At 38.1% G+C, this 27178-nt stretch overlaps 1 protein-coding gene across 1 annotated transcript in view; it reads right to left on the bottom strand.

Moving 5' to 3' along the window:
* Positions 1 to 24369, bottom strand: part of ek1 (eph-like kinase 1) — a 72365-nt gene extending 47996 nt beyond the window's left edge. The window contains exons 1-3 of the mRNA XM_065258469.1: positions 24171 to 24369; positions 12885 to 12949; positions 10131 to 10800 (exon numbers count right to left, since the gene is read on the bottom strand). Coding sequence (XP_065114541.1) covers positions 10131 to 10800; positions 12885 to 12949; positions 24171 to 24258 — 823 coding nt within the window. The 5' untranslated portion in view covers positions 24259 to 24369. The remainder of the gene's footprint in view (positions 1 to 10130; positions 10801 to 12884; positions 12950 to 24170) is intronic.
* Positions 24370 to 27178: the final 2809 nt, after the last annotated feature.

Below are 27178 nucleotides of genomic sequence, written 5' to 3'. Positions count from 1 at the left end.
TTCCCTTTAATTCTTACGTCCAACCTTGAGCGGCACGTTTCATGTGCTCGGCCTTGAAACAGACATTACAAAGTTCACATTAATTCATCTACAACTTTTACTTTTAGCCAGTTAAAATGTTTTAAAGGATAGCATAAGGAATTCTCCTTTCATGCGTTTACATGGGAATTGATGGTCAAATGAAATGCTTTAACAATAACTCTAAAGCTAAAAACTAAAACTTCAAGAGGTTTTGCAAAAGACTTTGATCTTTCCTCAAAAAGTCTTGACACTAACTGCCAAAATACATTTTGAAGCATTTTATTTCAAGTACATCCATGTCTTTCAATATTCATGTAAGCGATGACCTACAGTGTACAGAACGCTTTGACTTTCAAGTAAACAAGGTTCTTCACATTAGAACTTGATCTGCTCCATATGAATGAATGTGTTATGGTGATTATAGTTTTGTAGAGACTTTTTAAAGTCTTTTTAGCCATTTTCACCCTGGCCATTAGGCAACAGAATTGGTTTTTGAAGGAGAGGTGAATAACAAACTAACCGATCCTGGCCAATGAGGGAGGTGACAGGACAATGGTAAAACCAGACCAGACGTTCCTCATAACATACCCTGTAGCTAGATGGTCAATACAACATTAACTTTTAAGACAACGTACAGTAATTCAGCATGTCCTAAAACACCCTTTATAACACACAAATTAAAGAAGAAAATCATGGTGTCAGATGCAATTTGGGCAACACAAACCTGTGAATCCAAAGTCAAGCACTTTGTCTTTTCCAATATCAAATGACAAAACGGCTGCACAAACCTGTTAAACTCAAACTCATGCCTTGTACATGAAAAATACCTGTCCAATTCCTGCGGATGTGTCAGGAAGGGATTAAAACATCTCCACTTCTGGGTTCCTCCTTTGTCTCAATCTGCTCTCGATCTCCCAAGAGTGCCCTTTCCTTCCAAAGGCTATTTCTCTCCTTTCATCCATCACCCAAAGGATGACAGAGCCAATCTTGCAGACTTTGCCTCTACTAGTAGCTTGAAACCCCTATCAACCTTGGTGGCATATAACGTCCACTTGAACCAGAGATAAAATGTCAGTTTAATCCCATGAAACAACGGAGACAATGTGGACAACTTTATCATAACCTGAAAGCGGAGCTCCGCAATTTCCTTCATGTCCTTCAACATCGATTTCCCACCACAACAGATTTTTAACCTTTAAGATGAATCAACCACAAATGAATTTGCAAGCACTTACAAAATAGTTGTGCTAGCACCTTAGGATGGTTCCTAGGGTGTCCTACAATAGGTTGATTCTAGGGCTTTGCTTGGTGGTTGCCAGGGTTGTCTGAATGGTGCCTGTGGCTACAGTAAGGGGTGGTTTCCCGGACAGGGATTAGCTTAAACCAGGACTAGACCTGGGAAATATAACTTGTTTTAACAAATATACCTTACTAAAAAACATACTTATGTGCATTTTGAGGCAAAACAAAGGGTGCTGATGTTTTTAAAGATAATCAGTGCAAGCTGTTTTGAGTTTGGACATCTCTTACATTTATTTTAGTCTAGGACTAGTCTAAACCTTGTCCGTGAAACCGGCCATAAAAAAATTGGTTCAACTTTAAAAAGTAAGTTACCTGGTTGCCCTAAATTTTTGAGTTAATTCAATTCGAAAATATAAGTTGACACAATACTTTCAGTCAACTAATATGTTTAGGTCAAATCAACTAAATTTGAATGCAAGCAGGTACTGTACACTGTAAAAAGGATTTTAAAATGTGTGTTTTTGCTAGGTCATTCAATATATATTGAATGTATTGCAAATAATGCAAATGTGTATATCGCAATAGTTTCCGATAACTAAATGATGTTAATACTTTAAAAAAATGATGTATATAATTTTAGATCAATAAATATATTAAAGAGATTGGCAAGACAGAGTGATGCTTTCATTTTTTTAAGGTTGTTATATCAATTTTAATATAATTTAATATGAATCCATAAACGTAAAGAATTATCGCATTGCATATCGTATATCTATCTTTTCTTCATTATCGTGCAGCACTAGATGATGCTGTGTTGCTATGCAGTTGCTAGGTTGTTTTATGTGTCAGATCTCTTATAAAAGATACTTGCTAGGGCACTGATAAAAATGCGGAGTTATTATCAACAGCATAATATTTTTTTAATCATAGAAATAAAGCAGTACATTCAAGGAACGTCATGTTTGGATTTGTTTCAAGTTCTTTTCAAGCTTACAGGGCTTCAACTCAGTACTTCATTTCTCAGAGACTATAATCAGCATGGCTAAAATGAAAAGCAGGTGTGTTTGGAGACCAGCGGTTTTGCTGTTATTTCAGTGGGGTGAGCTACAGAGGGAGCTCGCAGGGCAACTCCGACCGCAGCGTTTGGGTGGAGATCTATAAAAAAGACATTATCCATATTACACGTACAAAGAGTCACAGTAAAAACTAAATTTCAGAGTGTGCAAACTGGGTACAAAATAACCTTAGGGTTTCCAGACAGATGAACGGCATAAAAAAACGTCTTCATCATGGCACAGTTTTTAAACCCACTCTTTCCTCTTTTTAAAATCTGTTTACATCAATACATCTGATAAAAGTCTTGTAAGATTTTGCTTGCTTGTAATCTTAGTTTGCTTGACATTTCTCATCCTTAATCTTCTACAGTACAGTAGGTCAACAGCAGAAATCCAGATATGCATGAGAGATTTGTTGGTCTATAATCACAAACTGTGCATCAAGCTCTTAAAATTGTCAGTGCCAGACTTTGAGTTACAAGTAACTGGTTCCAGTAAAAAAACGTATCCCATTTTATTGATGGTGGCACACATGTGCAAATGCTATTGGCATTTTATTCCCATCTCTCCTGTGGCGCTGTCTGCTTTAAATCCGGGAAAACCTTTATAATGAACACGGCATAATCGCATTTTACCGTACCAGCCAACCTATGGAAGTTTTCCAACCTCAAAGAACTTCATCCCCTACACTAAATGCGAAACTACTATACTTTATCAGATTTTCGCTCACAGTAATACCAAAATAAGGTCAATCTTGATATAACATTCAATATGAAATCTAGAGTCTTATTTCTCGGAAGGCTCTCGTCATTGCAGCTCGGTGGCTAAATTATTGAGAGAGTTAAAAAAATAAAAAACAGACTGCTGGATGCCACACGTGGAGGTGCGGACACGTGTCTTCTTCCTCAACACATAAAACACACACACCCTAATGAAAACACATTGAGGTAGCTTCAAAACATTAGAACGGACAATAAAACCAATTTCACTTCAGTATCTTAATATACAAGAAGTTATATTCAATATTACAAAGGGGTTGCAATGACAAAATGACAGCTAAATGCAATAACAGGGAATGACTTGGTTTAGTAAGTGATAACATTAAAGCGATAGTTCACACAAAAATGAAAATTCTGTCATCATTTACTCACCCTTATATTGTTCAAAACCTTTATACATTTCTTTGCTTTGCTGAAAATTAAGATATTTTGAAAAATGTTTGTAATAAAGCAGTTTTGGAGCACCATTGACTTCCATAATAGGAGAATGGTGATCCAAAACGGTTTGCTCATAATGTTTTCCTTTGTGTTCGGCAAAACAAAGTAATTTATTCATGTTTGGAACAACTTGAGAGTGAATGATGACAAATCATTTTTGGCTGAACTGTCCTTTCAAATCATTTAAATGTGTCTGAATGTCTTGTAGATGTGAATTTCGAACAGTGCTTATTATTAATTCTCTAGTGAAAGCGCTTCACTGTCACCATCAGTTTTAATCTAAACTACTCAACACATGGAAAAAATAACTAAATGTATCTTGAACACTTAAATGAGCAAATGAGTTCTGTTAGCTGTCAATGTCTTTGTATAATTGATTGCGCTCTGTTTTCAATGCCTTGGCTATGGAGACCATATTCCCGTTCCCATTTCCCCTACAAGGGTCCACACCCAAGGACCCATCCGTCAGAGACGAACCCCATATTGCTTACATCTGGTAGCCATCGTGACGTTCTCCAACAGTGCTCACAGCAGTCTCCATTTCAATGCTTTCTGAGAAAAGTGTCTGTAAACGCTCACAAAGGAATCGCCCTCAATTTAATACCAGCTATGCGCCGTGTAATCGTCATTAGTGATGGCACCGCTTGTTTTCTGTCAGCGTTTGATTTGGGCGTCATTTATATTTTACTTGCCCACCAGGTCTCAACACGCCAGCAATGCGAAACTGTAACACATTTTGCGGTTTCCAGCGTGACGTCTGCTCGGAAATGAAAACAAGTATCGCGAATTCTCTGGTGTTGTGACAGTTGTGCCGCGCTCTTAAATTTCAGATTGTGATTTCTTCATCTGCTGACAGGTTTCTACATGATGTTTACTATCGGGCTGCTAAAGTGTTATTGATCCGGGTGGCAGCTGGAGACACAAATGGACAGATGACATACAGTAGATGGTATGATGGAGAGCAGCATAATAACAAGATACGACTTTAAGAGTAACATCTGGGAATATACTGCAACTGCTTGAAAGCACCAGCGATGTCTTTATCACTACTTTGTTTCACATTTTGAAAATGACAGCATATTGACGTACATGTGAAATCATGTGAGCAACAAATCAAAATTATTATATTTCAACATCTTTAAAGTAGCAAGATTTTTGTACAATCTTGGCATCCCCTAAACCTCATGAGGTCTCCATCTGGGATGCTGGATGTTTGTTGGACGCTTGGCTTTATTTCTTCACTATCTAATCCAACTCCTCCATTTCAGGAGAAAGAAATTTGAGTTTTAGTTCTGGCAAGAAATTCATTAACAAGCACAATTACCATTTGCCTACAAAAACAATTTCGAGCATTTGAAGAGCATTTAGGTTAAACGGTTTTTAAGCCCCATGAGAAGCTAAATTCAGCCAAGTGTGTCCACACTGGTAGTTCTTCCACCAAAAACGTCTGTTCCAGGAGTAATATTACTATCAAGGGTAAATGAAATGGCCATTGCAGATGTCTCCTGTTTTAAAATATCTGCCGTGGCCAGTAAAAACTGCTTGGTTGGAAGAACTTAGACTAAATGCAAGGTTATAGTCATACACTTCCAAATTGGCAAGGAGAAGCTGGCAGATAACAAGCAATATGCCACTGAGGGCTTAAAACACTGAGAATAGAAAAGATTAGCCATTGACTCATAGCTGAACATATATAGTATATATATACACACAGTATGTTCCTCTTGCTTCTTATGCAATGTGGCATAATGTTTTTAACAGATACCTTCAACGGGAATAGCTGTGTGATGAAGTGAAACTAAAGGGTTAATAAACACAAACTGAAGCAGATGTTGTAGAACGTCTGGCGAACAAAAGCATTAAGATTGTAAAAACTGATTATTTCCCACTATTAATTACATTATCTTAAAGGAATGTAACTAGCATGTAAATAATAAATGGTTAAATTATTTTTGCCATGTGGCGCGCTTGCACGGTCGCGGTGTGAAGCGTGTTCGCGCCATTCTCCGAGATGTTTTATCAACTGGCTAGTTATCCTTGTATCACGTCTTTCTCTCATTTTGGCCATGTGGGGCACGTCCCCGCTCGCGGTGTGAAGCGTGTCCGTGCTAATCTCTCTATTGGACAACCTAGTTAAGGCGGTAGGGTTTCCCAGCTAAGGCGGGCCGCCCGAACTGCAAAGTGCTTTTTTAAATAAGCATTTTAAATATGTATGTATAGATATACAGTAGGCATGCAGTTGCTCTTACATGGAAATTGTTGCTAATGTATGAAAGCCCAAAAGCCTAAAAATATCAAATAAAAAAAATACTGTGATTTTCTCAATTCCTAATGTCCATTCATTATGTAGCCAACAAAAGCTGTAGAGATGGTTTATTATGAGGTTAGAGCTGTGCACGTGTTACATTTAACAAAATCCCTGGCTGAACATAAACCCCTGCAATTCCACATCATGCTGTCAACCTAGCATGCAAGCATCACGTGTTGAAGATTACACATGTGCAAACCCAACGAAAGGTCTTAGCATGCGATTAGCAAAGCTCCCTATGAAGACGTACAGGACCGGAGAGTGGAAAACCGATGTCTCGTAACTGTGTTAAACTCACCGATCTGCAAGTTTAGTTTTAAATAACTAGAAACACAAGAGCTCACACACACGTTTGTTGCTTAAAGCCACCCCCACTGTGAATCTCCACCAGGGGTTCTGACAATCTCATGACCCACTTTCCCAGCTCAAATCCTATGGATGTAGACACTCCAGAGCTCCTTGCGGTGAGATTACTGTCACAAAGAGCTCATTTCTCCAGCTTCGGTGCCGATGAAAAGCACTCCATTCAGCCACAACTGTGTGAGCTTAGCGCTGTATAAAATATGCCTCAGGAGAACGAGAGAGTGCCCATCTCCAGCTGGCGCGATAACAGTTGGGGGGCCATTGGGTCAGACCCCATGCCAGACCCAAACTCAAAGACTAGTGTGATCCATCGGACCACTCAAATGCCATTCAAATCCAACAAAAGAACTGTGATTGTACAGCAAAGCGCTTTAGGCTGGAAGATATGGGTGAGAATGAGTGGCCCCTGTGAAGGGACTTCATACAAGAGGGTTTATATCAAAAACAGGTTTTAAGGACACAATCAAAGCGTGAAAGGTTAAGCGAGGATGTAGAGAACGGGACAGACAAAAAAGCAGTGAAGATGGATGAATCTGGGAAGAGTGTGACAAACAGTGTTACACAAGAACAGAGGCGTACATGAGAGTCGGACAGGGGTTCTGTCGGGAACAAAGCTGGAGCGAAGTAGACAAGAATGAAAGAGATAAATATGAAAGAGATAAATATATGAGGCAGGTCACTGAGGTGAGGATGTGGGAGAAGACATAGCTAAATCAGTAGTTGTCTTTAGGTATTTAGTGTGTCTTTCTGTCTTGGCCCAGTGAAGGAAGGAAGAATGAAAGAAGAATAGAAAGAACAGACGGACAGAAAGAAAGAACAGAAAGAAAGCAAGACAGGGATAGAGAACAAACAGAAAGGACCAAATAACCAGAGAAGGAAAGAACAGTACAGAACAGAAGGAAGGAAGGCAGGAAGAAACAAGAAAAAAAAAGAAAAAGGAAAGCATAAAAAACAGGGAGAGAGAATGAACAAGAAAGGACAAAATAACAAAAGAAGGAAATAACAGAACAGAACGAAGGATGGAAGGAAGGAAAGAAGAACAAAAGAAAAAGAAAGAAAGAAATAAAAAAGAAAGCATGCAAGCCAGGGAGAGAGAATGAACAGAAACAACAAAATAATGAAAGAAGGAAAGAACAGAACAAAAGGAAGGATGGAATGAAGGAAGAACAGAAGAAAAAGAAAGAAAGAAAAAAGAAAGCATGCAAGACAGGGAGAGAGAATGAACAAGAAAGGAAAATAACGAAAGAAGGAAAGAACAGAACAGACCGAAGGAAGTAGACAGAATAGGAAGATAGAAAAAATAACAGAAAGACAAAAAAGGGAAGAAAGAACAGAAAGGAGCAAGACAGGGAAAGAGAACAAACAGAAAGGACAGAATAACGAAAGAAGGAAAGAACAGAACAAAAGGAAGTGAGGAAGACAGGAAGAAACAAGAAAAAAAGAAAAAATAAAGCATAAAAAACAGGGAGAGAGAATGAACAAAAAAGGACAAAACAACAAAAGAAGGAAAGAACAGAACAAAAGGAAGTAAGGAAGACAGGAAGAAACAAGAAAGAAAGACAAAAGCACAAAAGACAGGGAGAGAGAATGAACAAGAAAGGACAAAATAACGAAAGAAGGAAAGAACAGAACAAAAGGAAGTAAGGAAGACAGGAAGAAACAAGAAAGAAAGAAAAAAGCATAAAAGACAGGGAGAGAGAATGAACAGAAAGAACAAAATAACGAAAGAATTACAGAAAAGAGAGATAGAAAGAACAGACAGACATAAAGAACAGAAAGAGAGCAAGACAGGGAAAGAGAACAAACAGAAAGGACAGAATAACAAAAGAAAGAAAGAACAGAACAAAAGGAAGTAAGGAAGACAGGAAGAAACAAGAAAGAAAGAAAAAAGCATAAAAGACAGGGAGAGAGAATGAACAAGAAAGGACAAAATAACGAAAGAAGGAAAGAACAGAACGAAGGAAGTAGACAGAATATAAAGATAGAAAAAACAGAAAGACAAAAAAGGAAAGAAAAAACAGAAAGAAAGCAAGACGGTGAGAGAGAATGAACAGAAAGAACAAAATAACGAAAGAAGAAAAAGAACAGAAGGAAGGATGGAAGGAAGGAAGAACAGAAGAAAAAGAAAAAAGAAAGCATGCAAGACAGGGAGAGAATGAAAGAGAAAGGACAAAATAACGAAAGAAGGAAAGAACAGAACGAAGGAAGTAGACAGAAGAGAAACATAGTAAAAACAGAAATACAAAAAAGAAAGAAAGAGAACAGAAAGAGACTGGGAATACAGAACAGCAAGACAGGGAAAGAGAACAAACAGAAAGGACGAAAGAAAGAACAGAACAAAAGGAAGTAAGGAAAACAGGAAGAAACAAGAAAGAAAGAAAAAAGAAAGCATGCAAGACAGGGAGAGAGAATGAACAGAAAGGACAAAATAATGAAAGAAGGAAAGAACAGAACAGAATGAAGGAAGTACTGTAAGGAAGACAGGAAGAAACAAGAAAATAGAAATAATGCATGAGAGAGAGAGAGAGAGAGAGAGAGAGAGAGAGAGAGAACAAAATAAGAAAAGAAAGGCAGACTAGAGAAATAGAAAGAACAGACAGACATTAAGAAAGAACAGAAAGAGAACAAACAGAAAGGACAAAAGAAGGAACGAACAGAGCAAAGGAAGGAAGGAATGAAGGAAGAACATAAGAAAAAAGAAAGAATGCAAGGCAGGGAGAGAGAATGAACAGAAAGACCAAAATAACGAAATAATTACAGAATAGAGAGATAGAAAGAGAACAAACAGAAAGGACAGAATAACAAAAGAAAGAAAGAACAGAACAAAGGAAAGAAGGAAGAACGGAAGAAAAAAGAAAGAATGCAAGACAGGGAGAATATTTATAGAGAGATAGAAAGAACAGACAGACATAAAGAAAGAAAAAAACCAAAAGCGAGCAAGACAGGGAAAGATAACAAACAGAAAGGACAAATAACGAAAGAAGGAAAGAACAGAAGGAAGGAAGAATGAAAGAAATTATGCAAGATTGAAAGATGAAAAAACAGACAGACAGAAAGAAAGAAAGAATAGAAAGAGAGCAAGACATGGAGAAAGAGCAAACAGAAATAACGAAATAATGAAAATGACTTAGAGGCTTATAAAATGCTAGTTTTGAAAACACTGCCTTCCAAACACTGACCTGAATTCAGCCGTATATGTAATTCTCTTCTATGTAATGTGTAAAGACTATTAATGTTGTTTTTCACACAATCTAAAAGCTCTCACAGTAAGAAAACTCCAGCATTTCCAGAACCCACCGCGAGACCGCAAGGTGAAAACAGGCCAAATGCTTCTCTAAGTAATTTCACATGGCAGGGTGCTGTTTCATACAGAGCTGCTGAAGCCAATCAGCAATGAATGTGTTTGTGAGCTCATTTAAAATGAATCAGTCTCTCACTTCACTCTTTTACTTTGAGCTTATTATTTGCCCAACAATTCGGCTTTAACAAATCAGTTAAAATGACTCACACAGACATCAAGTTAAGAAGGATTATCAAAACCGCCATAGCCTAATTAACAGATAACATCATTGACATTATCTGTTCAACTCTATCAGCTGTGCTCCAGACTAGTGAGCATGAATCCAACCCCCATCTCTTCTTCTCTCTCTCTAACCCACATCTTAGTCATGCCACTCACATCTCTCTTATAACGCTACCCCTGATACCCACTAGAAAAAGTCCAGAATGGCTGTATGAATATTTAAAAGCTCAGACCTAAGATGGCATGACTAAGTTCTTCAAATAGGGTGAAGAACGACCGGGTTTTGAAAAAACAGAGGGGGACGACAGAAACAAACGCATGAGAAACCATTAGCTTTTTCCGAACTAAAAGGACGACATGTGTAAACACAAAATGTTGATTTTTAAAGAAAAAATGCTTACGTTGGCAGTGACCGTCTACCTCCTCGAAGCCTGGACGACAGACGCAGCGGCCGATGGGCACCAGCCAACCTCCGTCAGCGCTGCAGAACATCCGTGGTGCCTCCAATTCTTCTGCATCCTGCACGCAAGCACCACGCACCTCCACCAATGCTGAATCTCCACCCGTCACCGTGTCTGGGAACCGTGCTAGATTGAGAACAGCTAACGGACACCGCTTGTAAAAGACTCGCACCGACACCAGAGCAATGCAAGCGCCCAAGTCTTGAAAAGCAAGGTATAAGCCCTTCTTGTTAAGACCGCTGATGTCCCGCACTTCTGTGTTTAGTTTCATGACACGATCCCCGACGTCGGTCTGCGTGAAGCTCTCATCCGCCGCTATAGTGTCGATCTTGACGTACTGGCTCTCGCGTATGTGCCGCAGAGGAGCAGTGACAGCGTTGTTGGATTCGTGGTAGTAGACGTTGAAAGTCTCCTTACATGTTCCAGGAACTCCTGGCAAGCTATTGCAGTCGCGTAGAGTAAACTTGATCTCCACGTACACGCGTTGGGCCCCCTCGCGTTGTATCAGGCCGGTGCGTAACCAGTTGTTCTGATTGGCCTCCATTACATTGCACACCTGGTACGTCCTCATAGGTATGTTGCGCTCGTCCATAACACTTATCTCCTCCCACTGGCAGACACAAAGATAACAAAATGATCAATATAAAGAAAAAGATGCTCATGTGTACTTACAGGCTTTCACAATGCGAACAAAATTGACAGCTGAGTGATAAAGTACATTACGGCGTAATTTAGCTGTCATCTAGAGAGAAGTGAGTCTGACAGGCAACCAGCCTGAAGTTATAAACTCATTAGTGTCGGATGTTTAGTACTCAAATACACCCTGTCTTGTTGGTGAAGTGAAAATCATATAATTGTGCTTGGATATGGCAGCTGTTTTAGCATAAGTGGTTTAAAACCAACGAAGGCTAAAGAAAACCTTAACCACAGCTTTCGGTCAAGGCAGAAAAGTTTTACTGCGCACAAATCTTACGTTTCACAGAATCTCAAAAAATTTAACATGCATGTTGCCAGATGTGTGCAGTGTTTCAGTTTTAGCAGTGCCAAATTATAAACATCACTGTTCCAGCTAAGCACTCGTAATCTAAGTGTGACTACTTGTGCCAAGGCCACCATTACAATCTATCTTCATCTTGTTGAAATGGATTGCAATGAATGAAATGAAAGTGTGTGATGATGGACCAACTCCCACAGAGGAGACCGAAGACGAAAGCTGATCTTTACGCAGCGGGTTGGCAAATCTGTTTGAGCGACTCTTGCAGGCCCCCGCAGGAACCTTTGAAGAGTCAAGGGCAAGGCACTAAAAACTCACAAAGCAGAGCTGTAGGCCGCTCAAGGACAGCTAAGTGAGAAGAAGATCAGATACACTCAATGAAAGTCAGGGGTAGTGGTTAAAGATCTAAGCTGGTAATTAAAAGGTTGTAGGTGCAAACCCCTCAAAGGAGGCCCATGAGTGGACCCTGTTGTACTTTAGCCTTTAGAAAGCCACTTAACTTCAGGACTCTTTATGAAACAACAGATCGGATAAATAAATCTATGCCAATTAGGGCTGTCAAAAGATTAACCGTGATTAATCGCATAAAAAAGTTTGTATAATATATTTTTATTTGTATAAATAAATAATAATAATAATAATAATTATTATTATTAATTAATTATATATATATATATATATATATATATAATTAATAATAATAATTAATTTATTATAATTAATATTATTAATTATATATATATATATATATATATATATATATAATAATAATAATTATAATAAATTAATTATTATTATTAATTATATATATATATATATATATATATATATATATATATATATATATATATATATATATATATATATATATATATATATATATATATATATATATATATACAAATACATAAATACATGTATTTATATATTTCTTAAATACATGCATGTGTATGAATTTATATATACATAATTACACACAGTGGACACACATATAGTATGCAAAAAACAAACCTTTATATTGCGATTAATCGCGATTAATCTTGTGACAGCCCTAATGCCAATATATAGGATACAATAAGGTTATAACACACACATTACACAGTATAATATTAGATTTATATTTTATTTAATGTCTTGCCAAAAGTGTTGCTTTTATAATTAAGTCTGAAAAGCATCTGATCAGATTAAGCTACAGTAAATCCAAAACCAGCCTAAAAAATGCCTTGAAAATCGCAACTTTTAATTTTCCGTCAGTCTTAGTACATGATGTAAATACAGAAGAGTAAAGTTTTAAATAGGAAAAATATCGAAACTCTTTGGTTATTTTTTAGGCGCAATCCTAAATGGTCTGATAAAAATCAAATGTTTAACTCTAGGGGAGCTGGAAAATGAGCATATTTTCAAAAAAAGTGGAGTGTCCCTTTAAGGTTAAAAATTATTATTTCAGTAGTTATTTAAGCAACCTGGAAAATATTTAGCATGGTCCTACATTGAATGCTCTCTTACCAGCATTCATACTTAAAATCCTGGGACAGTTACTTCCTTACTAGATTGATTCCTTAACATTTTGGCAAACGAACACTGAGAGAAAAGCCTGGGGCGGCTGGCACAAGAATAGAGGTCTTAATCGTTTGCTGTTTTTTTGGATGCCCAATCTGTGTGTTAAGGCAGAGTAAAGACTGAGTTTGACAGGTACTCACCCCCTCTGGAGGATACGCTTCCCAACCCAGATCACCTGGGGCGGACATCGAGTCAAGCAAAGTAACTGTAAAATAAAAAGTAAAAGAGGAAGTTATTCAAAGTCATAGTGCTCGTTGCAGTGGCACTAAACACAATAAGAATAATGGTTTGGGTATTTTAAACAACAATGGGGAACTGAATTAGTTCTTGCAAGAATTGCATTTAATATGCATACAACTATTTGCAAGTCATTCACATGCATATTAAAAAACAAATGACAGTTCAAAAAAAAAATTCCCAAACATGGTATCTGTTACTGTTGTTATTTCTTTATTTCTAAATGTGTTAAGTTTGGTTTAAGTTAATAGATGGTATATCTCGACTGCTTGTGTGTTTGTGTTTGAGGAAAACAAGAAAATGGGCGGGGCCTTGATGCCACGTCTCCACCTCACGATCACTACTGTGCAGACTCTGGCTCCACATGATGTCATCGGCACAAGATGTCAGTGGATATTTTGGCTTCTTATTTCACATTGCAGTGGAAACATGTCTATCGTATTTATTGGCTTAACCAATAGCATGAGTTATCTATTTATTCAACCAATGGCGGACAGAAACCTTTTACTTTTAAGTAAAAGTAATTTAATATGCAATTCCACTTGCAAATTCTGTAAAATTACACTCTTTTAAACCAGGTGTAAATTCAGTTTTGATCATTACAAAACACGTGACTGACAGCTCCAGCAATCGTTTGGAAATCTGTTCTCACATCAATTTTCTCACATTTTTTCCTGAGTTTGATGTGGCTATTTATAACCGTCTTTCGATCTCCCAGTGGTCGTAGCCTGAACTTCCCACTTTGAGCTCCGTTCCAAACCAATTACAGCCCTGGCAACCCGGGTGATTAATTCTTAATCACATCCAAACCTCAGATGTTCCTCCCCTTTCACGCTGAATATCAATCTCTCCCTCTCCTGGCACATGTGCGTGCCCCTTTTGTGACAATTTTGGAATAAAGGGGAAGGAAAACTGAAAAATCAAAGACCATCTGGATCCATATTTTAATTAAAACTGACTGTCAATGGGTTTGTGTGACATACAAACAGTCTGCATTTTTTTCAAACCCGCATTTGATGTTTGGTTGACGGGAAACGGGGCTTGTGTTTGGTTTTATGGGTCGAATACGTAGCAATTGAGCCAGTTTGATGACTTGACACTCTGGAGGAAAAACCAAACAGTTTGTAGAGTCGAAGCAGGATATTACTTCTTAACTGAATACAGATTATGATGCCATTAACCGCTGGTGCTTGTGTGGCTGTTTTTTGATGAAGGGGTAAAGCCCAACAGGCCAATATATCATTACACACGATCTGGAAATCATTTTCCCTAGACAGATTTAATAAAACAAACAAATTTATACAGCTCCATGCCACAGACATCGCACAGCCTATTTATTTAAACAGCAGGTAACATTTATTTCACAGCGAGACAGAATTTATTGTGCTGAAAACACTGATAGTTGCGTGGAAAACATTTTTTAAGAGCTGGCATTGCTGTCCCAGCATGTGTGACATTGTATGCTTATCAAAAGCAACTGGTCTGCTAAAATATCTTAAATAACTAATTTTTGCTATAGCCAACTGGTTACATTAGCATAAACCAGACTGGACAGGCATGAAAATTCATGCTGGTCTAAGCTGGCCTTTTTAGCAAGAGAAGTGAATCAACGCCTGTATAGATTTAGCTCTCTAGAGATCTGACACCTGAAGAAAAGGATTGATAAAATGGTTGAGTCTACTTCTCTCTCTCTCTTATACAGATACACACAGAAAGCCTTTATATTCTTTGTCATCCAAAATATAAAAGATTCCTTTAATCTACCTGCCAAAAAGAGAAAGGGGACAGAAAGGGAGAGAGAGTGAGGACAGAGCGAGAGTGTGTTTCACAAACCTGGAGTTACTTAATGGAGGATATAATCAAATCAGATTCACTAAGAGCCAACATTCAATTTAGTGCTCGGCCAGTACGTTTAATAAAAAATGTTTTTTTTGGTGGTTTGTTTGCCACCACACCTGAGTATACAGTAATAGGCTTTTGCAACACCGTTATGTTTGCTATGACAGCAGCTGGTTGAAAAGCGGAGAGGCCGGGGTCTTTTCTTCATCATTAGCTCTCAGCTGTGCAGCTCTGGATGCTGGAGATCGAATCCCCTCAGGTGACAACGAGAACTCAACACCTCAAGGGAAAAGTTGAGATTTACCATTAACACCAGGAATAGTGCAGCGGTCAGCAATCACCTCCGACATAAACACCGGACGCAGGGTGAGCAAGAATAAAAAATGGAAAAAGAAGAAGGGGGGGTCAAGAGAGAGAGAGGCGATGGATAGATTAGCAGCTGGGAAATCGTCCTGAGGGATTAGGAGAGGACAATGAGGTCACTCTCACCCACGTATAGCCACTGTTAAGCTCAAGTATCACCTCTTTAAGCAGAAAATCTGTTCAGGAAGCATATGGGGGAGAATGATTGATTTCACATTTGAATTTCTAATGGCAAATTAATCAGATACTATTTTTAACTCATCAGAACCTTGCAGGCAGAAAGTACATTTGGATAGCACTTCTCATACTATTGCTTTCCTAAGAAAAATCGCTCTTTTGTTTTTGTATCACTTAATAAAAGCATCTGCTAAATGTAAAATAATAATGAAAAATGTATTAGTCTTAAAGGGGATATTTCACAAGACTTTTTTAAGATGCCAAATAAATCTTTGGTGTCCCCAGAGTACGAATGTGAAGTTCTAGCTCAAAATACCATATACAGTAGATAATTTATTATAACATGTTATTTTTTAGTGTGTCCTTTTAAATGCAAATGAGTTGATCTCTGCACTAAATGGCAGTGCCGTGGTTGGATAGTGGAGATTAAGGGGCGGTATTATCCCTTTCTGACATCACAAGGGGAGCCAAATTTCAATAACCTATTTTTCACATGCTTGCAGTGAATGGTTTACCAAAACTAAGTTATTAAGTTGTTCTCTTTGCATTTTCTAGATTGATAAAAGCACTTAAGTATAGCACTTAAACATGGAAAAAGTCAGATATGTCGTCCCGTTTAAAATCTAAAATTTTAACCTGCTTTTACTTTTGCTATAGATAAAATAAAGCATGGTAAATATATTATATAGGTGTATTTTAATCAGGTTATTAGAGATTTAAAGTTAGGTTGTATCATTAATGTGTGTGTAAAGACATTAAAATAATTGCAAAATTATAAAAATTTATGCTGTGTTTACACTCTTTGCACACTGTCAGAAAAAAATTATCCATACTCGTCACTGAGGGTACACCTTTGCACCAAAAAAGTTCATATTAGTACCTCAGGAGGTACTGTACTTACATATTGGTACCAAAGAGTGCACATTAGTTCCTCAAATGTACATATTAGCAGTGTTGGGGAAAGTTACTTTTAAAAGTAATGCATTACAATATTAAGTTACACCCCAAAAAAGTAATTGCGTTACTTAGTTACTTTTCATGGAAAGTAATGCTTAAATTACTTATAAGTAGGCATGGGCCGGTATGAGATTCTGGCGGTATGATAACCTTTAGCAAAAATACCACGGTTTCACGGTGTTGCGGTATTGCCATTGCAACAGTAAAATGTGTTATTTTCAAATGCCAGGTACAATTAAGCCTTTAAATTATAATATGCTTTCAAAACATTTATAATATTTTCGTAATATATATTAAATATAAACATCAAATCAATCACATGACTTCATGATTTAATGAATTTTGTATAAGCACAGCTCATACCTTGGAGACGGTATCACAGAACATTTTAGTGGTTTTGAAAACTTGACTGTTTTAAACCTCGGTATACCTTGAAACCGGTAACCGGCCCATGCCTACTTATAAGTTACTTTTGCATTACTTTTTATGACTGAAAAGTTCTGCATTCAGAAATTGCATATTTCCATCGCAAAAATGTCAAGGTCTGGTCTGCCATCTCCATTTCTGACTGAAACTGTTCACGTATAGAGTGTGTAATTCTACGTTAATACGTTCAGTTTACTGTAATGAAGTACATTGTTTTTTTACATCTAATTTATTAAACTGAAAAGTAACTTGCATTACTTAAAAAAAGTAACTCAAATATACATTTATAAAGTAATGCGTTACTTTACTCGTTACTTCAGAAAAGTAATATTATTACGTAATGCACGTTACTTATAATGCGTTACCCCCAACACTGCATATTAGTACCAAATGTATACACTTCTGTACCTTAAAAAGGCCTAGTAACAGCTTGGGACAATTATTTTACAATTATTACAGTGCAGAAATCTACCGACAAATTGCTTACTTCTTGTCTTCGCATATTAAAGGCGCTCTAAGCGAATTGAAGCGTTTTAGACCATGAAACATTTTTTGTTACATACCGGAAACATCTCCTCACTATCTGGCTTGCTGCCTGTCCGCTGATCAAACTGTAAAAAAATGCGATCTCTGTAGACAGCCCAGGCTTCACAAACGGCAATAACAACAAGTGGCCAAACCTAGCATCACAAAACAAAACAAAGTATTCCAGCTAATAAACGACAAAAAGGATTTGGGGGTGGGGGTTGGGCGCGTTCATGAAAGCACGGAAGGGAGGGGGAGGAGTTAGCTACGCTCCGTCTGTTTGAAAACAGTTTCAAACGTCAACAATAACTAACGTCTCGCAGATTCGCTTAGAGAACCTTTAAGGTGAACTAGGGAAAAGTACTCAACATTTACTCATTTACCAGACACTTTTATGCAAAATGACTTACAAATAAGCAACAACACAAGCAATTTACCAAACAGCAATTATTTAAACATCAAAAATTACACACTTCACTCTTTTACTAAATCTCCTGAATATCAGATGTCTTACAGTTCACATAAAAAGACAAGATTGCTCACACAGAGCCTGCCAAGCCATTACAATTTTCACAATATCTAATCCAAGCACAGAAAAAGCAAATCTATTGAAAGAGATTGGTATCGTACAGCTCTCCTGACAGAAGTGGCCATATCTGATATGCAGTCAGCAGGTCCTGTCAGTCACTGCTTGTGTGAGTCCCTACAGAGAGACGGATAAAAGATCTCATAATCGGTCTCAACAGGTCACAGAGATCCAGTCCGTCCTGCACAACCTTCACAGTCATCTACTCATGCCCAAAGAAGAGACCGCCCATACTATACTATAGCTTGACAGCTTTGAGTGATCTAATCTCCACTGACGACTCAATGAAGATGTTCTTGCGAGTTTCAAAACATTCAAGGATGTTCTAGGAAAATCTGGGTTATACTGTAGTAGTTTCGGCCTCCAAACGTACAAATGGAGATTAATGAGCAAGAGAGTTTCCTGACAAGAAGTTATGACCTACAGTTCGGAAGCTGTAGGAACCGTGTAGAGCTACAGAACAGTCATGTTCTTTTGTAGCTACAACCAAGAGATAACTACAGCAATCTTTCAAAAACCTCCAGACACTTAAAATACTTCCAAATAATACTCCGGACCGGATCCGCGCCAAAGTCAGCAGTTCCGGTGCGGATCCGTTCCGGAGTCGTCTGCTGTCTGGGTAACCTCAGTTGAGGAAAAACGGTGCTACAGCAACTAAGACAGAATATATACACTCAAAGACACACATTTTACTCAAATCCTCACAAAGTTTATAAATCTTGTGCACACCAAAACTGATGTTATTAGGAAGATGTAACCGAGAATATAAATGTGTGGGAGGCAGCATTTAAAAACGTGTCATTTTTCCACCACCAATTACTCGGGTTCACATAATTGGTTGAATCAATATTGCTGTGTCCGGTTGGTTCCAACACTTATCAATATTCTGACAGTACCACTATAAGAGTCACAGCTATAATTTCTTCAAACACAGAAAAACAAATCACATCCATCACCTTTACCCAGCAACCACATCAGCTTGCGAATTAGGCCGTGGACCCCAGGGCCATTTCGCAACCTAACAACGTGTGTAATGTGTCACGAATGACGGGCCACGCCAAGGTCTGTTTAATGATGAGAGCTGTAAACAGGTTACTGGCAGAAAGGGCATGAAATCATGACCCTTGTGGGTTAGTTAGCAAAGGACGGCATGAAAGACACTTGGGATGCCTCATTAGTAGCACAGACCACACCTGCTGCATGCATGTCTGCGCAGTCGCCCAGTAGTCGAGCTTCACAAGCACTGTAATGATTTACAAGATCTCTGCAACAGGTAACAGCAACACAACAGTAGTCATAATTATGAAGATTAAACAGGGTCACATTGGTAGAGAATGACCTTTGTGCCTGTTCTTCATAACAAGGATTTTTTAAGCAAGATTTCTCAGCACATAACGCTTTCTGGGCATAAAAGCTTGGCATTATATGCGTGAACCAACAATCAAATTCTTAATAGGTATTTAGAGCAATTAAACCCCACGTTAACTATATGCAAGGGTCCGATCCAATAAAACCTCTCAGGAATCAGAGCGGCCAAGCCACAAACCCCCATGAGAGAAGACCACCGGCGATAAGCACAGCGCTGTTAATGAGATGTGCACAACAAAATTCACACCATCTCATACATTAGACCGCATTAAGGCTAAGTATCGGGCCAGCAGCAGAACAGAGAGCATGTTAATGAAGGTGAAGCACAATAATAACAGATCAAAGCTGTCTGCGGCTAAAAGGCCATTGTGAACACGTCCACGCCGGGGATCGTTTTTTTTAATCACGTCTTATTACCTGACAGAGATGAAGCATCTTAAAAGTAAATACGTAAAACCTTCATTCAAAAGGGCGGCTGATAAAACATGATGCCCTGTGACCCGCTGATGGAGAGGTGAGATATCTACTTAAATCGATGGTCTGCTTCCGACTGAGGCGTTAGTTTGACATGGAGATTTAGATAATGGAGGAAAAATGTACTTTGGGTATTGAAAAGAATCTGACGGTTATGCAAAATAAGTATGCAAATGGCAGGTTAGATAAATAAAATTGAAAGGTAACAAGGAACATTTCTCCAGGGGCAGGGATTAACAAAATATGAGAAAAAAATGGTCCCTAGCTGTCACTGGGGGTACTCAAAAAATCAGGGTTATTTTCAGCCCAGCATTGGGTCAAAAAGGGACGAGCCCAACAGCTGGGTTGTAATTTAACCCATGCTGGGAAAACAAAATGCTGGGTTGTTTTAACCTATTGTTGGGTCAAATATACACATTTTCTGGGTTAATTTAAACCCAGCTGCTGGGCTCGTTTTTTTTTTACCCAATGCATGGGCTGAAAATAACCCAGCTTTTTAGAGTGCAATAAGTACCATTAGGTTCATGTATATATTAAGAGTTTGGTTCCAAAACGCGATAAACACCTTTTTTTTATAGTACCGCCAAAATCAGTATTTGTATCTGGTCAGTCCTCCTTCTCTGCAGAATGCAATAAATCCGCTCAACAAATCACAGCGCACCATTCCATGCATTGTAAACAACAATGGCGGCGCATGGAATACACACTGAATCCTAGTTTTCCTCATCTACTTTATACTTCGTGATCAACAAACAAACAAAAACAAAATAATACTTTTGATGGCATTGATAAACCTGTGGTAGTTTTCTGTGGCGGGGAAGAAACGTATGCCATCAAAATCAAATAATTTACATGAGAGGCACTCGGGCGAAGGAAAATGCCGGGTGTTGCTTGTTCTCACACGACAGCATCAAGCCATTAATGCCATTAATGCTTACACATTGACCCCAGGGGATCTTATTAAAAAACGTTTCATAATTTATTATTTTTAGTCAACGAAAATCAAGCATGACCAAAACATTTTACAGCTGATCGCTTTCAAAAAAGTTCAGGTGACGACGTCTCAAGGATGACAGCAGCAATGACAGTGTTCTTAATATGTGATGTGAAGTGTTTTGATTAATGCCATTAATGTTTATTTTTTATCAGTATATACCACTAGTCAACTAAATGAATATAACATGGCACAGATGAATGCACATTTATATATTGTTTAAATAGATTTATAGCATTTTGAAAAAAAAAATCAGTTTTGGAACCAAACTCTTCATATACAGATGGTACCATTATGTACCTCTGAGGTATTAACATGCACTCTTTGGTACAAATTTGTCCTCAGAGGTCACTGATATGAACTCTTTAGGTGCAAATTTATACTTTTTACAGGGGGAGGTACCCTTTGAAATCAGAAAAAAACATTACAGAATGAAACTTCAGGTTTCCAAGACTAAGTAGCACAAAAGCGAAATCAAAGCACTCAAAACCTTTATTCCAAAAATGACATTTCATCCCACATATCTCATCTCATCCCACCTCACGTCATGAGCCATCTGAAGAGATGGATAACTCCACTTGCATTTGCACAGGTATTGCCTTTTGAGTGAAACAACATACTGTACAGCATGTTTTACATATTCAACCTAAGCACCACTCTTTATCACAATGGTAACAGTCAAAGCTTACCCAACATATACAGTAATACACATACATAATATTAAACACATGTCTCCCCTTTTTGAAAATAACCCTTTAACATGTACTTACTCTACTCAACACATGCATGCAAAGGTTGCATGGTGGGAAGCAGAAATGCTGTGTCCAGTATTGGAAGTAATATTCTTAATTGAAGTCCAATATTTTTAAGCAGATTTCTAATTGTACCTTTCACAACTAAAGACACCAGACAACCACCTACAAACTGAAATATCCATGTTTTAAACCTTCTTCAACTAACAAGAGGGAAAAATAGCTCATTCCATCAGAAAACAAAACCAAGGCCACAGGTTACACTAATCTACAGACTTCATTAACCCTTAAACAAGAGAAATGCAAATCCAGACTTCTCTATATTTCAGTAGCTGTAAGGGACAGTGAGAGGAACGGAGCAGGAACGTGAGGCAGAGCCTTTGAGTGCAGCTGAATGAAACATAAAAAGTGTTTTTTCTCATGCTAATTTCTCTGCCGGAGTGCCGGGCAGGGAAACAAAAGCAGATGAGAAACCGTCACTAAATGCAGGAGGAACGCACACAATGAAGGCGCTAATGAGGGGAACCTTAGTGCTAACTAGCAAAACACGAGGGCAGCAGAGGGTGCTTATTAAACAGATAAAAATTTAAAACAGCCCAAATTCTTAATGGTGAATGCCATGCATATATATAATTAATTCTTATATATAATTATACAAGTAATTTAGAGCTGGAACATGAATTTAATCATTTATTGCATTTATAACACAATGAAGCTCTAAATACAAATGCTTTTATGACACTTCAATATACACTTACATTCATGCAACAGAGATACAATTTTATCTGAAGTAACTGTTTGATTAAAATAATTTCATAAGATTTTTTTATTATTATGTGTTTTTCTGGGAATCGAACCTACAACCTTTGCATAGCTCCCATAGCATGCATTGTACATAGCATGTAAAATATTCACCTCACTGTTATGTTACTTTCAGATAAATAAGATCATTTGAAGCCAAAGTTTTTATATTAAGCATATTTTTTCAAATTGGGACCACTAGCTTAATCTCTACAGCCTCCCAAATGTCTGTATCCCTCAGGATACAGGAATCCATAAAGATACAGCCAAGAATCTTTGCCAAATGTAGTCTTTTTGGGATGTGAAGGAAAATCATGCTTTTGGCTATTAAATAAGTGTCAACACATTTCTGCAACATCTTGGTCTTTATGATATCCTGAGGGGTGTAAATATCCAAGCATTACAGTAATGTAAATCAGGGGCAGAAAATATGCTGTTGGTCATTTGGAACCGGAATGGAAAACCAATGTGGGCATTAGCATTAAACATGTGCTGATCTGAGATGATGTCTTTAAGTTCAGCCAGAGGAAAGAAATCAAACATGTGTTCATATGGGAGATGTTATAGAAAATGCTTACAAGGCACAAAAACGCTAGACCAAGAAGTTCATAAACAATGTGCAGACACTCATACATAGATATTAACTTGTACACCAATAGTCACATAACCTGTAGTGAAATAACCTCAGGGATACCACCAGCTGGTGTTTATGGGAAGTGCACATAACATATGGAAGCGCAATCCCATGTATACTTGTACATGAACCAAACCCCAAACCTTTGTGAAACCAGGACTTTTGACTTCTTTCTTTATTCGCAAAAGCTTCAGTCACCCGCAGACATCCTCACTAAATACTCTATACAAAATCCCATCAGACATTCTGCCTAAATCTGTATTAAATCCACCACTGAACAGTCCTTTTGACAACAGAACAATGCATGACTTAATCCTAATCTCGAAACAATGTGAAGTAAACCCATATTAATCCAGTGAGGTTAATTTATTGTCTGAAATTTTAGGGCTCACTTTGTGTTTCTAAAATTCAGTCATCCTGTAAATTTAATCTAATATAGTCAGGTGCCATGTCAATCATATATTTGCTGTATTATTGCATTTGATGTCATGACATAACATTCAAAAACCTTCACTGTCCCTGACCTATTCATTTCACCGGTCACTTCTTTAGAAGAAAATAAAGATTACATGTAATTGCTCATATAAATGATTTCCCTCACTTTCATAATGTGTTTCTATATGTTTGAATATGAAGTTTTGATCTTTTATAATTCATTGTTTATTAAGCATTTGTGTGTCATATGCATTTGTCATTATGGCCTTCCAAAAAAGACTCGCAAACGTTAACCCACTCAAAACTAGTACACTTGCTTACAAATAAAGCTTGTTTTAGTGCTTAAACTACTCAAAGTCTTATTTAAGTTAAAAGTTTTTGCAAATTTAATTATTACGAATATCCATTGAGTGTTTTTAGCATTGGCGTCCTTGACAAACTCCCAAAACTGGGGTCAAGAACAGTTTTCCCCAGTAAAATAAACTTTCTGTTTTTACTTATTTCAACTCGTAGATTTCAATTTTAGCAATGTAAATACAAATGTTAAGTGATTTAATCACTTACAATGCAAAGGAATTGTAACATCGTTACAGCATAAACCAACAGAACATACAGTATAGATTTCCAAGAACATTTTGAATTCAGCACTTCGTGTTTAAATGATACGTTTTTAAATTTAACTCCAATACATATAATTTACTTACGATTTCAGTTTTATAGACAAACGCACATGTTGTCAAACGTTTTAATAGATTCCTCATATCCCACAGCAATCCACGCGCGTTCCGTACAGCGTACGCATCCAAAGCATAGGCTACTACAGTATATCTATATGACAGCGAATGTTATACAGCTTACCTTCATTATCCGGATAATTCCTTAAAGCTTGACCCAAAACAAATAAGTGAAGATGAATAAAAAATGAATAAATCCTAACGAGACCCATATTCAGGCTGCTTTGCGCGCCCGCATCCCTGTGCGTAAACTTGGGCTGGAGAGCCGGAGAGCGCGCTGGAGAGGAGCGACGAAACAGCGCGACTACGAGCACGAGAGTCAGATATTGAAGTGAGTGAGAGAGCTGATCTGTGTCCATGCACGATTGATGAAGGGGGCGTCACGCGTGTGCAAGCATGCGTGTGCGTGCGTGTGTCAAGGCTGTGCGCGCGCGCAGCTGTGCGTCAGGGGTGCAAATGTAAATAAGCAGACTTGGCCGTTGCAGTCTAGAATATTATAAAATGTTCGCATCAAATTGAGGCTGGGGATTAATAGTTTAAAGGGATAGTTTACAAAATGTTTTATGTTGTTTAATAGCCTACCTGCATGGCTTTAACCTTTAATCCATATGTAGATTAATAATACCACTATGGGTTAATGAACGGAAAGACACACTTTTAATGAAACAAATGTCTCTTTTCATCCTTTAATTTTCTTTTTGCATTCATTTTAAAAATTAAACTTCATCATACTTAACCTTGTTGTTTTAAACTTTGACTTTAATCTTTAAAGGTAAATCACTGTTTTTTTCTGTGAACCCGGCTCTGGGCCTTTAACCAGAAGGTTACATGTTCAAGACCTGAGGATAGAGCACATAATAAACCTTTCATATGGCACTCAACCCCAGGTTGCTTCAGGTGGATTGTTCCTGTGACTGTTCATTATTGGCTTTTTGCATCGATTCCCAGTGTACCGCATTATAGTGGCTTAAGAGCCTTTTGTTTTCCTCAACCTGTGTGTAGACTAGCAGTCAGTTGAATGTTTCAGTTTGCTTTAGTGTATGAGTTAAGTGCAATTTTTCTGCACCAGTGAAGGCCTTGGATTACATCACCCGTTGTCAGGTACAATTACTTGTGCTCAACTGGATCGGAGAGGTGGGTCAAAGTCACATGGTGCTACATTCACCTCACTCTGCCAGACAGGAAGTCGCGTTACAGACACAGGAACACAAACTGAACAAACACAACAGGCCCCATTAAACAAAACCCCAATGTCTGGTATTTGAAGATGAAGGTCAAATCAATACTCTTACTGCGTTTGGAAAAAGGCCACCATTTTTCCCCTTTGCCAGCTGGTCCTCCCCACGCAAGAGCTCACATAAACCCTGTCGCCTACCAAAAAATGACATTACATTTCACATGTCTGAATGTGGTGGCAGGGAGTGTAAATGAGATGTCTCTACTGTGTAAGCCGCCTCCAACAATGGCTGACAGACAATCAGGCACACTGCCTGGGGTGTGTGAAGAAGTGTGGGGGGTGTTTGTGATGGCTTGCCTGTACACACGAGAGCTGAAATAGAAATGCAGCAAGGCTCAGTACGTTTTCCCTCCATCTTTTTGTCTGTATTTGTCTCTCTGTCTTTCTCTTTATATATCACATCTCTGGTGACAGGACATCTTCGGGGAATATCTGCCCGCTCTGTGCATGCAGTAACCGACATAAGTAAAAGTGAATAATTTATAAGGATATACATTTTAATGCAACAAATGGAAAGCTTCCTACACCTTTATATTTTCCGTTTGCGTGAATCTTAAAGGCAAAAAAGGACAATGCTGTCATTATTTACTCACCCTAATATCATTTCAAGGACTTTCTCTCTTTCATGGGACACAAAAGCATAATTGTTGATAGATATAATGGTATTTTTCTTGTGCAATCACATAAATGGGAAGTTCACCTATTTTATTGCTACAAAAACAACGTAATTTGTGTATTTGGTACACTCTAAAAACAAACAGTGCTATAAAGCACCAAAAGTGGTTCTTTGCTCGTAATCATAGAAGAACCGTTTTTAGTGCCATATAGCACCAGTGAAGCACCTGTTTAGAACCAAATAGTGCTATGTAGAACCATATGTGGTGCTATATTGCCCCTGTTTGGTTCTACACAGGTGCTTCACTGGTGCTTCACTGGTGCTATATGGCACTAAAAACGGTTCTTCTATTGGCGCTTTTCCATAGTACCCCACGGTTTAGTTTAGTTTGGGTCGGGTCAGCTCACCTCACTTTGGCGTGGTTAGCTTTCCCATCGAGTTTAGTATCACTTCGTAGTGGGAGGGATTATAGGCGTGTCGTTATATTTACGCTATCTACTGCTGTGACATCATACAAGTGAGAGCGTTGTTGTACATTCCCATACATTCATTTATTTCTCAGTCTGCCACAAAATAAAATTGGCCACCACAAATAGATGTTTGCACATCGCGTTTATAACTACCTCTGTCTCACATGACAGTTTCTGTTCAAACACCCGACCCGTGGCGTCAGTCGACAGCGCACGTTTGGTATCAGCTCGGGTCGCTTGGAACCCCAACCGAGGTGGTACGAAAAAAGTATAGGGTACTACGTACTGCACCCAATGGAAAAGCTCCCAAAAGTAAGCTGACCCGACCCAAACTAAACCAAACCATGGGGTACTATGCAATGGAAAAGCACCATTTGATTACGGGCAAAGAACCACTTTTGGTGCTATATAGCACCGTTTGTTTTTATAGTGTATAATACAATGTGTTTGCATGGTTTATGGTTAAAAAACACATTATTTTTCACACACCGTACATTTTTGTAGCTCCAGATTTCAATCTCTTCCTGAAACGCACGTATTTGAAAAGCTCTGTGTCCCTGATTGGCCAGCTAATCTGTAGGTTGTAATTGGCCTGAATACCTCTGACGTCAGCCGGAAATGTGACGCTCCTTACAGCCCAGTATCACGAAATTGCATACCTATAGGCACGTAATTGTTTAAATCTTTTTCATGATACTGCCACAAATTTCCGTGTTTTTTCGTGATGAAATTCTGTTTACGTGTCATTGTCAGGTATTGGTTACTCAAACTGTTTTTCCTATTTTCTTACCATTGTTGCTTCGATTTAG

The sequence above is a fragment of the Paramisgurnus dabryanus genome, chromosome 22, assembly GCF_030506205.2.
Source record: "Paramisgurnus dabryanus chromosome 22, PD_genome_1.1, whole genome shotgun sequence".
Lineage (NCBI taxonomy): Eukaryota > Metazoa > Chordata > Actinopteri > Cypriniformes > Cobitidae > Paramisgurnus > Paramisgurnus dabryanus.
The sequence above is the reverse complement of the archived record's forward strand: the minus strand, read 5'-3'. Positions and strand labels throughout refer to the sequence as shown.